General features: G+C 35.1%; 2 protein-coding genes and 1 pseudogene across 3 annotated transcripts; 1 reads left to right on the top strand and 2 right to left on the bottom strand.

The window, feature by feature from the left end:
- Positions 1–388: 388 nt before the first annotated feature.
- On the top strand, positions 389–2,888 carry LOC108197423 (uncharacterized). Its single transcript, XM_017365036.2, has 2 exons — positions 389–1,388; positions 2,065–2,888. Exons 1-2 carry the CDS (start codon positions 493–495, stop codon positions 2,699–2,701), a joined length of 1,533 nt encoding a protein of 510 aa, XP_017220525.1. The 5' UTR covers positions 389–492; the 3' UTR covers positions 2,702–2,888.
- Positions 2,889–3,738: 850 nt separating this feature from the next.
- On the bottom strand, positions 3,739–7,179 carry LOC108197422 (sugar carrier protein C-like; annotated as a pseudogene).
- A 2,925-nt stretch (positions 7,180–10,104) lies between these two features.
- On the bottom strand, positions 10,105–14,491 carry LOC108199259 (probable LRR receptor-like serine/threonine-protein kinase At3g47570). Of its 2 annotated transcripts, none has more exons than XM_064082868.1 (5): positions 14,357–14,491; positions 13,885–14,229; positions 13,287–13,381; positions 11,833–12,668; positions 10,105–10,639 (listed from the first exon to the last, which is right to left on the bottom strand). In XM_064082868.1, the coding sequence occupies exons 2-5, from the start codon at positions 14,152–14,154 to the stop codon at positions 10,296–10,298; spliced, it is 1,545 nt and encodes a 514-aa protein (XP_063938938.1). In that variant the 5' UTR covers positions 14,155–14,229; positions 14,357–14,491; the 3' UTR covers positions 10,105–10,295. The 2 variants fall into 2 exon arrangements, with proteins under 2 accessions (XP_063938938.1, XP_063938940.1); XM_064082870.1 differs by lacking the exon at positions 14,357–14,491 and having other exon boundaries at positions 11,833–12,477; positions 12,544–12,668; positions 13,885–14,351.
- Positions 14,492–14,576: the final 85 nt, after the last annotated feature.

Raw genomic sequence — 14,576 nt, 5'->3', positions numbered from 1 at the left:
ATGTAAATATATATAATTTTTTTGAAATAGATATTTAATTTTGCAATTCTAATGAAAAGAAGCAATTATTTATCCAATATAAATATTAAGAATATAAAAAACCTCATAAATACCTTTTTCTTCTTTGAAAAAAAAAAGATGATAAAATATGTAATGTTTTGTGCAAGTTCTTGTTTTTATACAATAAATTTATCCAAACCTACTCCAATTCCTTAATTTGTGTCGTATCAAAAATATTTTTAATATGATTCAACCCTATCATAAAAGATGTGTGTGCTAGGAGAAAATTGATTAATCAAGCAATACTCTTGTATGAGTGTACGTATATAACACATGGCAATATTCATCTTGATCATTGGTAGCCCAATTTCAAAGTTTTTGATTCACTTGCTTTTTCTCCCACCTGGCTTCAGAACACCTTTTCATTCACCAATCAAATGTCTTTAAATAACAGCATCATATTCCTAGTTCATTTACACAAACAAAAATTCCATGGAACTTGTTCATCACTTTAATACAAGCAACATGGCTTCTTCTTCCTCCTCTTCATTCCCAGATATTTGGACATGGATTCAGAACCTTCCTCCGATCACCGAATGGACGTCGAATTCCGTGTCGATTTCGATTTTTTCTTCGTCTTCGTTTCGGCCTTCTCTCAAGCTCTCTATCTCGAAAAAACTCCAGTCTTCCTCGTTTGTGATTTTTTCTCTCTTTGCAGATTATAGTGAAATTATCTCTCTTTGGACATCTAAATCCATAAGAATCAACCCGAAATCCGTGAATTTATTAGACCACGAAGATAATGTCTCGAAAATTTTCTTAACTTTGGTTGATGTGATCCTACAATATTGTCCGAACAAGAACATCTCTTTGTTCAGGCTTCCGAAACTGAGTTCCGTAACTAACTTCAAAGAAATATTCAACTTCTCATTTCTAACTCTTTCGTTCCTTATTTGCATATACGAAGCTCCCACGGATCTTCGATCTGAATGCCTGCACAGGCTTAAAGAGCATTATGCCTGTGAGCAATCACGAGAGGCTTCAAAGCTTTTGATGAGATTATTAGGCTCGAATGTGGAAGAACAATGGATGAGGGCGGTGAACCTCGCGATTACTAATTGGATTGTGGAGGTTCAGGCGAAGAATACCGCCCTCAAAACGCCTTCCTCTTTGTTTTCGTATGGGAATTCGACGTTCGGGATGTGGAAAGTGCAGCTGTTTTGTCCCGTGATAGCCATGGACTTGGAGAAGTCTAGCAATCCATCGCCGGATGAGAAGGTGGTCTTCTCTTTGAATTACCATCAAGTTGAGGGTGTGATTCAGCTCAATCATAGAGTGATTATTCGAGATAGTTGGATCGAGGTCGTAGCTAGAGTTGATAACATAAGGTACCATATTTATGACTATCAAATTTCAATATACATGTGATGCTGTATTTTGATTTCCAGTCCTTCATTTACTAAGCCCAATAACCGACGCCTTATACCTCTTTTGATCGACGCTAAAAGTCTAATATGGAGTAGTGCAAGTAGTACAGATTCAAGTTAAATGAACTAATGGTCTGTTTGGGAACATCGATTTCATTTGAATTTCTGGATTTGGATTTGGATTTCATTTGAAATCCAGACATTCAAATATTAGTAATCTGAAAATTAGAAATGACAACTCAAATCCTGTTATTTGATATCCATCATTTGAAATAAATTGCATGTTTCCAAACGGCCTGTTGACTTAATCTGGATGCTTTTAGGGGGTATATACATTTAACCTTAGTTTATATTCATGTTATGTGTGGAATTATTGTGAGAGTTGTTTATGAAGAAACGAAAAAGAGAGCTTTATGCAGCACTACTGGAACTAGACATGAGAATCGAAAAATTGCTTGTAGCACCACAATATTCCTTTCTTCTTACCTTAGAATTGTCTTGGCCTATCAAATATCAGCTTCGGTGCCAATTTTTCTTCTGTATTTTAATTTGAATTTTATGAGATTGTATTATAATTTTTACGAAATGCTATACTTTTTGTTGATGATGTTTTCTGCTAATTAATCACGATGATCAGGTGTGACATTGTCAAGCTAGTAAATGATACTCTAATGAAGGAAAGAGGAGCTGGAAAAGCTGAAAAACACTTCCCTTCTCGAATATCCCTACAATTAACTCCAATTCAGCAGATGAATGTCTTAAGCATATCTGTCAGCAAATCATCCGAAAATCCCATACGAGACATAAGCTCAGAAAAAACCGTGGAAGGCTCATTGAATCCGCCAAACACTTTGGGGCTCAACATATCAGCTGGAGAGACAGTGACCGTGAGCCTTAAGCCCTGGAAATTCGAGCAATCAGTCTATGGAAACAGCGGAAACCTGAACTGGTATCTTCATGACAGTGTAAACGGTAGGGAGGTTTTCTCATCCAAACCATCTATGTTTTCTTTGCTCAATCCCCGGGCTTGGTTCAAGAACCGGTACAAGAATGTGTACAGGCCTTTTACGCGACAAGGAGGGATCATTTTCGCGGATGATGAGTATGGGGAGAATGTGGTGTGGAAGGTGGATAAAAGTGCAAGAGGTAAGGTGATGGAATGGGAGATAAGGGGATGGATTTGGCTAACTTATTGGCCTAATAAGCATAGGACATTTTATACTGAGACCAGGAGGCTGGAGTTCAGAGAAATTGTACAGCTTACACTGGCTTAATCAACAGATATCATCTTATAATTCTATACTATATATGTATGTTGATAATATATATGCGCGGTAGACTGAACTGAAAGTTGGTGTATTAACAGTCAAATTATGGAAGTGTGCAAGTACAAAACATGAAGGTTTGGATATAGAAACAATAATCTGCATGTTTTTCTTGAGTACAAAGGTTTAATCAGAATTTTGATGACTTCTCTGTCTAAAAGATTTTTTGTTTTTTCTTTGACGAAAAGCTGATATATATTATGAACTCATCAAATCATAAGTTATTCAGAAATCATTTTTGTTTTAATGACTCATAAGTTATTAATAAGTTAAAATTTGTCAAACATATACTTATTTCAAGCTCTAAGTTTATCACATTAACTCACGTGAAGTCATAATTTACAAGTTTAAACTCAGCCAAACAAATTTTATATTACTCCACATAATATAAGGATCGAAACAGGAGATATTGTCAAAAAAAAATTAACAAATTAATTTTAAATTAAAATTATTTAACTTAAAACTATGTTACACTTTTATATTAGTTTGTCAAATAACTGTTGAGATCATTACCATTACTATACTTACGAACTTCAACTAGTTTTACACATAAAATTATCTATTAGACTTTTAAATAATTAAATAAAAAAATTTAAATTTTATTAAAGATTAACACGATACAATAAAAATCATCAACAACATGATGATATTCATAAAATAAAACACATAAATATGAAATAAATTCATATCATAACATGTATTTGAGAATAATTTTTTTTAAAAAAAATCAAATTAAAAATATGATCGAATTCCAAGACAAATAAAATTTTATGTTTGACACAAGTCATAAACTAGTATTATATTACATGAGAGTTGGTATTTAATCGCTCAATACCTTCACTTTTATTTTAGTTTTTAAGCCCTCCATAGGAGTGTTTAGGCCCTTAGTCCGTACCAATAAATTCTTCAATATTCCTTTCTTATAGTCCCTCATAATTCTGTACATTACACAACTTTTAAAAATAATAAAAATTTATTATACACTTTCATTCACTTTTCCTTCATTCATTTATCCAAATCTATCAATAAATACGGATTGATCTCATCATTTATCTATTTTTATTTCTATTTCACACTATTTTAAGATTTTTATAACACTTGTCTTAACCTCCCTGTAAGGAAATGACAGCCTACTAAACATGAAACATAAAATGAAATGATACATCAGTGGCTATAGATTTGCTTGACATAGCCTCCTCCATTGCTCATTTGAACTCCGCCTTCAGGAACATCGACATCAGCCATGAACCTCTTCCAGAACCAATGCGACTTCCATACCATTGTCATCTCTTCGATGGGAATATTCTTTGTCTCGGGCAAGAAGAAGTATATGAACAATGTCATCACAAACACCCAGAACGCGAAGAACAAGAAGAGACCAAATTTCAAGTGGCACAACAGCATTAGGAAGAGCTGAGCTATGATGAAAGTGAAAAGCATGTTTACTGAAACTGTGATACTCTGCGCAGCTGATCGGATTTCCAGTGGAAAGATTTCACTAGGCACCAACCATCCTAGAGGACCCCAAGACCAGGCAAATCCCGCAACATATATGCAGATGAAAAGGACCACGACGATGGCATACCACTTGGGTAGATGATCAGCAGCGGCAGCGCTAGATGTTCCGAATTTCAGACCAATGCAGACTGCAATAGCAATCTGTCCAAAAATAATTATGAGCATAAACAAATTAAAACAAGCAACTCAAATAACTTAAGAACTTAAATATGGTACTAGGAACAATTATTATTTTATTACTTTATCCGTCTCAATTTATCTGTCTTGTTTGACTTTTTATGGTCAAATTGACCAAACTTTGACTGATAATTAGTAATTCTTTACATGATCTTGAAAATTGAAAAAATACATTTTAAAATAGAATAGGTGCAGATTCTAATAATATATTTTTCATAATTTTTTCCAAATATTTTATATATGTAAATTTCAGTCAAAATTTGGTCATAAAAAGTCAAACAAGACAAATAAATTGGGACGGAAGGAGTACATGTATACCTGGCAAACGAACATCTGAACACCTCCCTGAAGAAAAAGAAATCTTCGTCCCAGCTTATCAACAGAAAAGATAGAAACGAAATTTGCAATCACATTAACTCCGCGTCTCCGCCAGTGATCACAGCAGACACAAGAGATGCATCACCCCCAAAACCAATAGTCTTGAACAAAACAGGGGCATAAAACATAATAACATTAATTCCGGCAACTTGCTGAAAGAATGGAATAAGTATACCCATTACAAGTTGTGGCCTATACTTTGGCTGCCAGAGGTTTCTCCAGGGATCTTCGGCTTCACTAGCCGCAATAAGATCATTAAACTCTTCCTCAACATCATCAACACCGCGAATTTTAATTAATTGTTTTTTGGCCTTATCTTGCTTCCCGTTTTCAATCAATGAATTGGGAGTTTCAGGGAGATACAAAGATCCAGCAATCATGATAACTGCAGGGACAACAGCTCCTCCTAAACTCAATCGCCAGCCCCAACCACCTTCGATCTTATCAAAGGCATAGTTAAAGACGTTAGCCACGAGGATACCAACAGTGATTGATAACTGGAACATAATATTAAGCCCTCCTCTGTACTCGTATGGAGCCATTTCAGATAGGTAGAGTGGCACTGCCTGTAATTACAAAACATAATTATTTCAAAACAAACCATAACAGCCAACTCTAAATTTTTCCTTAAAATTCTCTGAGATATTGCAAATCTTATTAAATTAGCCAGCAAGATGATTATGTTCTGGGACCATACAAGTTATATATTACGGGTTTTTAATATAAAACAAATTTTAATTCTCAATCTAAGCAAGAATAGAGAACATGGCTGATATTTTATAAGCACAACTTGCACCAGGTCTTCTCAACCTTTTCTAATTAGACAAGAGTGAGAGTCACATTCATAAGTAAACGACATGTAAATGGAGATATCATGCCATTGAAGTTGAATCCTCATTTTTGTTTGGCCTTGGTTCAACTCAAAGAAAATTACTCTTTCCGTCCCGCCAGATTGTTAATGTAAATTGTTTGCGCGCATTTTGAGGCTCTCGTAAAGTATAGTTCCATAACATAGTTTTAATTTTTTTCATTTGTTTGAATAAAAATTTAAACGTCAAACTTTTTTTCAGGATTTTTTCTAAAAAAATATATATAATGTAAGTATACTTTATAGGAGCCTTCAAATGCGTACCAAAAAGTAACAGTAACGAACCTGGTGGGACAGAGGGAGTATATCGAGTTATCGACCAATCAAGTTTAGTAGACTACAACCATCAAAACAAATCACAAAAATCTAAAAAAACAAGTAAAATAAACTGGAAAAATTTGTACATGATTTGCGAATCCGATACCAAAACCAAGCAAAATCCGACCAATAATGAGCATAGCAACGTCCTGAGCAAAGCCATTAATCAGAGCACCTGCACAAAACAATGAACCACCGGAAAGCATAGATAGCTTCCGACCCAATCTACGTGTCACCCACGAAGCCACCACTGAGGAACACAAAGCAGCCAAGTACAACGATGATGTAAACATCGTTAGTATTTGGCTGTCGAATTTACAGTACTGGTTCTGCGAATGATCAGCCTTTTGTTTTCTGTACAGGGATGGAAAGAACTTCTTCAAGAAGGGATCCATCGATGTCACACCACCTATTAAGCATGTACAGTAAATATATAGGCACGGTAATATAATTTGTCACTGTTCTAAAAGTCGGTGATTAATCGAACTGGTTAAATCTCCGATTAATCACCGATATATTCGAATTAATCTCCAATTAATCCTTGTTTTGTGACTTCACTGATTAAGTCCGATTCCCGTTTTTTACAACACTGAATTTGTAAATATGCTAGTTAGTGGTAAGTTAGTTAGATTTGGCGGGAAAAGTAGTTAGTTACAATTCAGTGTGTATAGTGTATATATATAGCTTCAGATACTCTCTCTTAGCTTAGCTTTTGTAAAAACATTGAGCTATGGCTCCAGATTAATGGAAACAAGTTTCGCTTCACCACCTGCAACAAAATAAATCAAAGTCCATAACGTAACCAAACTTACTCAGTATATCCGGATGTACTGTATCTGCTTGCGGATTATGAAGTTACATGTAAAAATAAATATCTTGACGCTATTTTATTACATAAGTTGTACCTGAAATTCCAATATCGTAACCGAAGATCAAACCACCCATCGCTGCACCCATGGCTGCAATAATGCACGTTAGCATAATATATGTAGTAAGCTCTCCGGGATAAGCTTTTCCACTACCGGAATTGATAGGACCACCGCCGGCCATTCTCGCCGGAAAATATAGCTATAGAGTGATGAAGAGACCTAGTAACTCTCAAGTGAAGGAGAATGGGAAAAGAGAAAATTAAGGAGCTAGAGATTTTTCTAACGCAAGGACTGGATGGACTTATGAATATTGACAAGGGATATATATAGATTTTTAACTCTACTATTATTTGATCAATTTGACAAGAAGAAATCAGAACTGGACATGTAATAATTTGAAACGAAATGAGTGGCCATAACAATATGATAAACCCAAACTCCACTTCAATAACTGGAATTCCAGATCAAAAAACAGTTAAAATATCATAGTTTAAAAAATTAATAAAAAAATATGAAAATTTATAGCGACACAAACATATATCATGTATAAAATATTAGACTATAATTAGTGATCACATTAATTACTAATTATCGATTAATCACTCAATATCTTCACTTTTATTCTAATTTTTACGAACATAGTACCAATAAAAGTACTATGTTCATTGGTACATAGTCTCTGAAAAAGAAGCTCATTCAAGGTCTTTCCTGGGATGTCTGGGTTTGCTCTGATATCTTCCATTAGCTTTGCAGAAGCCCACTTCACATCACACAATGGATTATAAGTCTCCAGCCCTCTACATGTATGTACACTCGGTTCAATCTTTTTTATAGCCCAAGTCTTCTCATCTGGTAACCTGCTAGCATGTATCCTCCAACCACAGTTCTCAGCATAACATGTGCCTGTGTACCTTTTGTTATCAGCTGCCAAAACATTGATAGCAAACCCCTCCTGGATAGCATAATCTTTGAGAGTGTCCTTGAAGTGCTTTTTGTCCATAAATATCATCCAAGCTCTTAACTTAATAGAGCCAAATTTTTTATCCTCAAACAACTCTCCATTCCTGTATAGAGCCTGATAGTAATTACTATCATCATCCTCATCTATGAAATCATGCCACTTGCCTGGTTTAAAATTGTCTTTAAATTTTGGAATCCCACCTATATCTTCTTCCTCATCTGAAGGTAGATTATCACTTGCCATGACTTCATCATCAGAGTCCTTGGCCTCATCATCTTCACTGGGAAAATCAACCCTCCTTCTTACTTGAGATGTAGAAGATTCTCCCTGCACTGAACCTTGACCTTTCCTCACTGCAGTTGTCCTTGGCACTTTCTTCTTAAAGGTGCCCTGATCTGAAAATGATGAAGTTTTTGCTGTTGGGACCATCAAGGTTGGGGAAAATCTAGGGCTCCTCCTCACTGGCAAGGACTGAAATGCAGTTTTAGGTGATATGGGGTCTGGTGGTAGGTTCACACTAGATTGGCCTCTTATTTTTGCCTTCCCTTTCTGTTTTGGCATTGCTTTTTTCTTTGCCTTTTGTTTCTGTTTTGGTTCTTGCCTAACAGTGGCAACTGAGTTATCTTCCAAATCTTCAAGTCCAACATCATTTTCCTGGACATTTTCAACTACATTGTCTATTGCAGCTGCAGGGGGGTGCTTTGCTTCATTACTCCTCCTCAAATTAAGAACCAACTTGTGAATGGGGCTTGGCTTTATGGTTGTTCCAACAGCAATGGGAATCAAAGCTTTCTCAGCACATCTTTTAAACATAGTCATCATATCTTTGTCAACTACTAACTGAAATTGATCATCCTTGTACCGATAATAAAATGTTGGGAAATGATAATCAAGCTTAACCCCTTCCTCCTTCCCTTTAGCTTCGTAATCCATCACTACATCTAACAAAGTGCACTTATCTATCTCCACTCTAATATCAACAATTTTACCCCTCCAATTAAACCTTAGAACTTTAAACTCATCATCCATTTTCAACAAATCAAAACCCTAAAACATATGAAATCAAACATGCATATCACATATGTAGAACATTATATTGCTATCATTACACTATAAAATCACAAACACAAACATATGGTGCCTACAAAACGAATACAAAACGAATATATATGAAGAAAAAGCGAGTTCGAAAAGGGCAACAAAGACAGAGTACATACCTGAAAAAACGAAGAGATTTGTACTCGAGCTTGAGATTCAGTGATGAAGAGATTTCCTCCTTGCTGGCAAAACCCTCGCTCTCGCTCTCGCTTAAACCCTAACTCGCTGTTCTCGAAGTGATGAAGTGTCCACTACCTTCGTGTGACATCTGTTATGTGTGTCCGCTTGTTTTTTTATTTTAAACTTAAAATCTTTATTTTATTGTTAATTTTTTGAAAAACTGACCCTCCTAACGTTTTTCTAACGTTTCGACTAACGGGAGAGTGCACTACTACGACATTTATTACCATGGTGGTATCACTCGTAGCAGTCAAAAAAGTAGGTGTACCAACGGGAAAAGCCAAATCTATGAGTGTATCATAGAGAATTTCTCTAAATTTTTTACATTTTCTTTTATCAGATATTTCTCTAAATTCTTTAAATTATACGACTTTTTGATAATAATAAATTTTTATTTACAGAAATTAAAATCAACTACTAATTTCATCCGTTTTTTCAAATCTATAATCAAATATTTAAAATAAAAATTTAAATATTAATTTTAATCCGACAAAAAAAAGGGTTAGAATGATTCATAAAACTATTAAACTATACTACAGAGTACAGACGCCTGAAAGCTGAACATCCGTCCCTTTCGGTTAAGAACCTGAGGGAGCAGGGGAGTATTATTCACGAGCATGATATCAACGAGCGTGATTGACAACCGATCCATACCGGCTTACAGTCCTGTAAGCAAGTGGGAACTTCGCATAAGTATTTTCTCAATGTAAGAATCATAGTTGTATAAGGTTCCAACACTCCACCTGTTTGTTAAAATGCTCAAAAAAAAAAAAAAAATCTTTGATGTAAAATTCCGTGAAATTATTTTAGTTTTCTGTGTGCAGACGATATACCTGGAAGTTGATAAATTGTTTTCCCGGGAGTTGCTCCGAAGCTTAACATTGCACTGCACACATTGCAGGTAAAATTTGTTCCTTCTCGATAAATTTGTGACAATTTATATGTAGAAAATATGCATTTTAAATCCCTTCTAGGCTCATCAACGTATGCCAAGACCAAAAATATACTTACTTGTTTAGTACTAATAATAAAATACAATAGAAACAAGATTCTTAGGTCCGAGAAAGAATATTGGATTAATGAGATTGTACTGCAGTGCAAATCAACATTGAGGGACCTAAGTTTCTGTCTTCGTGTTATTCTTTCAAAAGGCGAGGTAGCGCAACTATATTCAAGCTAGAAGATGTTCCTAATGGATTCCAGCTCATATAATACATCACGCATGTCTGGTCGGTCCTTTGCTGATGTCTTGGAGCATGCTAGACCAATACTGTACATTCTAGTCAGGCAATCCTCTACTCGTTTGTCATCCCCTTTATTTGCAGATGTCATTACCTTCATGAGTGGGTCAGTAATTTTAATCACGTCGTCAGGTAAGGACAGCGAAACAAAATTGTGAAGGTTAAGCCCTCCCCGAAACATACGATTAGTAGGCTTCTTCCCTGTCAGCATCTCCAGTAATAGAATCCCAAAGCTGTATGTGTCTCCCTTGGTTGTCATCTTGCATCCTAGACCATATTCTAATAGCGAAGAAAATATTAAAGTAAAAGCTTTAGCCACAAATTACATAATAGAGGACAATTACAGAATAATCTCTGCCAAATTTATTGATGTATCTAATTTATGATGAGTTCTAGGAAGAATCTACACATATATATATGTCTATCTTTATAAAGACTCGAATACCAGCATATGTAAGACATATAAAAGATATAAAAGCAAATCTTATTAGATTTTGTTTGGAAACATGTATATCATTTCAAATTCTTGATTTCAAATAACACGATTTAAGGCGTCATTTCAAATTCTCAACTTTAAACTAGTATTAGAATGTCCGGGATTTTAAATGAAATCCAAATCAAACTTTTTTAATGTATCCAAACATGTCTTTTGATCAGATCTAGAATTTCATATGAAATTCAAGTTTCCAAACAAGCCATTAGAGAATTTTCCTTTGCCTGAATTGTTCAAGTTCTGTACCCAACAAAAAAAAATCATATTTTTATATAAATAATTTTCAATATATATTAATAATAATATTTAAACATGCAATTTTTTTTTAATGAGCATACAATTATAATAAGTTGAATAAATTAAAAATATAAAAATTGGTTAAACATCACTAACCATAAATATTTATTTTATGTAAAAATGTAAAATAAGTTGACAAATATATGTGCAAATAAAAATAAGAAAGAGATAAAAGAGTAAATGGGTATGAGGGAGAATTAATGGTCTAATGGATGTTGTAGTTATGGAGAAAGAAAGTAAAAGAAGTTAGTTGAAGATTAATCATCAAATTAATAGGAAAATGCTGCATAAACATTGAAGATGTCATCTTTTATAATTTAACAAGAAAATAGCATATAAACATTGATGTTGTAAACAAAATAATGATACTATGAGAGCATAATACCTAAATATTAGTAATGTGATAAATATTAGTGATGTGAGTTTTAATTTATTTTATGTAGGCATGATAATATCTGTGATTCAAGCTAGGGAGGAGGGGCGGACTCTGGCCTTTCATAGCTTATAAATTCTTGTTCTTTTTTGTTCTATCTACTTCATAGAAAATAATGAGTATACTTGGGGCAAAAGAAAAAAAAAATAGTATACGTTGTATACTCGTTCTATGCTAAGCTAAAACTGATCATGTCTTACATTTAGCCCCGGTGAATTCATATTATTCTAAGTTTTATAGTAACTTTACCTGGAGCTATATATCCGGTGGTTCCTCGTATTCCAGTTGAGCTGCTGCAAAGGTTCATACTTGGGTATTCAGGAAGAGTTATCGCCAATCCAAAATCTGCAATGCGTGCAAACATGTTTTTGTCTATCAAAATGTTGCCTGGTTTTAGATCACAATGGATTATTTGATTCTTGCATTGATTATGAAGATAATCGAGGGCATAGGCTATGTCAATTCCTATGCTTATTCTGGCATAAAGGGTCAGTATTCGAGGTTTAATGGGACCATGATGGTTACTTTTATATGTTGGATGCAGCCACATCTCTAAACTCCCTTGATCCATGAACTCAAAAAGAATAGCTCGAAAGTCGTGACCATCCTGATCCACACTTGTGCATGTAGTTATAAGCTTGACAAGATATGTGTGGTCAATGTCGTTTAAAGTTTGATACTCGGTGTTGAAACTTTTTACTGCACCTCTACGTTGAAGGTTAAATACTTTGATTGCAATAGCTATTCCGATCTCATCTTCTATCCCACTATCCCCTAAGAGAAGACGAACATATTCTTGATCAAATGTTCCTTTGTAAACAGAACCGAAACCACCTGCACCGACTAAGTTGGCTGAGGAAAACCCATTAGTTGCTTTATGGAGATCCATGTATGACACTGTGGCTAAATTTGGAGCCATCTGAGGGGAAGGATCCCTCAACTGCCTTGTGTATGACACTGTGACTGAATTTGGAGCCATCTGAGGGGAAGGATCCATCGATTGCCTTGTTGCGGCTACATTCCTGTCGGCTCCACCTGAATTTCTTTCTACTAGATTTCGAGAGGGCACTTCTGGAACTTCTAACCTACACCGTTTGGACATTAAATAAAAGATTCAAAGTGTGATTGATACATCTGTATGCATTAAAACCAAGCCCGGCAATTTAACACTTGACAAGCTAACACGAAACGTAACGACACGAAAAAACAGTTATGGGTTTTGATTTTCAATACATGAAACACACAAGTACATGAACCCGAAATCACACGATAGATTTCGTGTCGGATATGAATTTTCATTTTCGGAACACGAAAGTACACGAAATATTTTATATATAATTTTTAGTTTTTATATATTATAATATATTATATATACGTAATATATATTCTTATAAATATATGTATTATAACAATATACACATACTTATTTTATATATTCATTAGTATTTCTTGTCTGTTTCGTGTATTCGGGTATAATTATTTCGACTGTTTCATATAAACCAAAAGTGCATGAAAGTAAACGAAATTAATTCGTGTACTTTTTGTTTCTTTTCGTGTTTACACAAAAGATTTCGTTTCGTATTCGGATCGGGTAAACAGGTACACGAAATGATTTCGGATCGTTTTCGGTTTTAGCTATGAGTACACGAAAACACGAAACGACATGATTGTCAGGCTCTAATTAAAACTATGGAAAATTGTACCTGTTCCATGGTAGAGATCTCGAATTTATTTGAGCCACCAAGACTGCATCTTGAAAACTTCCTGTAGTATATGTCTCAGTACCACCTGTATTGTCCTGAAGCAAAACATTTTATTTAATTTTTTTTTGACACAGGAAAACTATTAATTGAATAGTATTAATCAATCTGTAAGAGCATATGCACCTATTTGGAGCTTCAGTTGATAAATTTATCAAATCAATTTGATTACTATTCGCATCAAATTCTCTTTCTTTAATTCATCAAATGGTCCAATCAACATATTGATGCACCTTTACCTATGCGACAGACATTTATTGATCCATCAATCAAATTGATAGCCACCGATCCATAACCCACTCCATCAATATTTGGTAGAGTATCGGATTGGTGTCCATTTCATTGACGGACCTTGCATTAATGAAATACGTCAATTCGTTTTATTGGATGAATTTTTTTTTTTCCCAGTTGGTGCATATGCTTTAACAGATGAGTTTATGGTGTTCAACAGCCACAAGGATGCTAGTGATTTGTATTTGTGTGCACACTGATCATTGTGTTCTAATGTTAAAATTTTAAGACTTTTAGAGATTATAAGAACCTCGAAAACCCTTCTAACTGTTTCCAGAATGCTCAAGGTATCTTTAATGTCCGGCCGAAACTGCGGTGACTCCAGGGCACATCTCACACCAATGTCTAAAAGCATCTCTAGACAATCCATTGCCATTGCTGCATCATATCTACTAAGTTCATGTAGATTGAATGGGTCAATAACATCAATTACCCTGTCCGACAAAGCATTGGAAACAAAGTTCTGAAGCTTATAGGATCTATCAAACATAGGGTCAGTAATCTTCTTCCCTGTTAGCATCTCCAGACTCCAGTAATATTATTCCATAGCTGCAGACATCTCCCTTAGTTGACACCATGCTTCCCTGATAGTACTCTTGTGCATAGAATTTCAAAGCCGATGATAATTAGAATTTTCCACCAAGCATATGAATATATATATAGGCTATTGAACCAATATATAGAAACCTTAAACAAAAACCAAGACAAATTACTGCACTCACCCCTGGATGACATCATCCACCTGAGGCCCATCCCCAGCCTCACTCAATCCACCCCGCGCTGGACAGGCTCCAAAAAGGCTTAAGAGCCCACACTTGACCCCAACCCGTTCCCACTAGGCCCCACCTTGACCCCACTAGGCCCCACCTAAGCCTCGCCAGGTCTACCTCGGGGTCCATCCTTGGGTCCCCAAACGGCCAAACCTTCCCATTCTCTTAATAA

This window comes from Daucus carota, chromosome 8 (genome assembly GCF_001625215.2).
Source record: "Daucus carota subsp. sativus chromosome 8, DH1 v3.0, whole genome shotgun sequence".
NCBI classification, from domain to species: domain Eukaryota; kingdom Viridiplantae; phylum Streptophyta; class Magnoliopsida; order Apiales; family Apiaceae; genus Daucus; species Daucus carota.
Note: the sequence above shows the minus strand (reverse complement) of the source record. Positions and strands in the feature narration are given on the sequence as shown.

Bases quoted from the DNA above. Each gene is read 5' to 3' on its own strand.
- LOC108199259 (XM_064082868.1), bottom strand. From the start codon at position 14,154: ATGCTAACAGGGAAGAAGATTACTGACCCTATGTTTGATAGATCCTAT. The intron at 13,382-13,884 runs GTTCTTATAATC...GTTTTGCTTCAG, and splicing joins CAGTTAGAAGGGTTTTCGAG to GACAATACAGGTGGTACTGA. The intron at 10,640-11,832 runs GTAAAGTTACTA...CTTCGCTATTAG, and splicing joins CACCGGATATATAGCTCCAG to AATATGGTCTAGGATGCAAG.
- LOC108197423 (XM_017365036.2), top strand. From the start codon at position 493: ATGGAACTTGTTCATCACTTTAATACAAGCAACATGGCTTCTTCTTCC. The intron at 1,389-2,064 runs GTACCATATTTA...CACGATGATCAG, and splicing joins GCTAGAGTTGATAACATAAG to GTGTGACATTGTCAAGCTAG.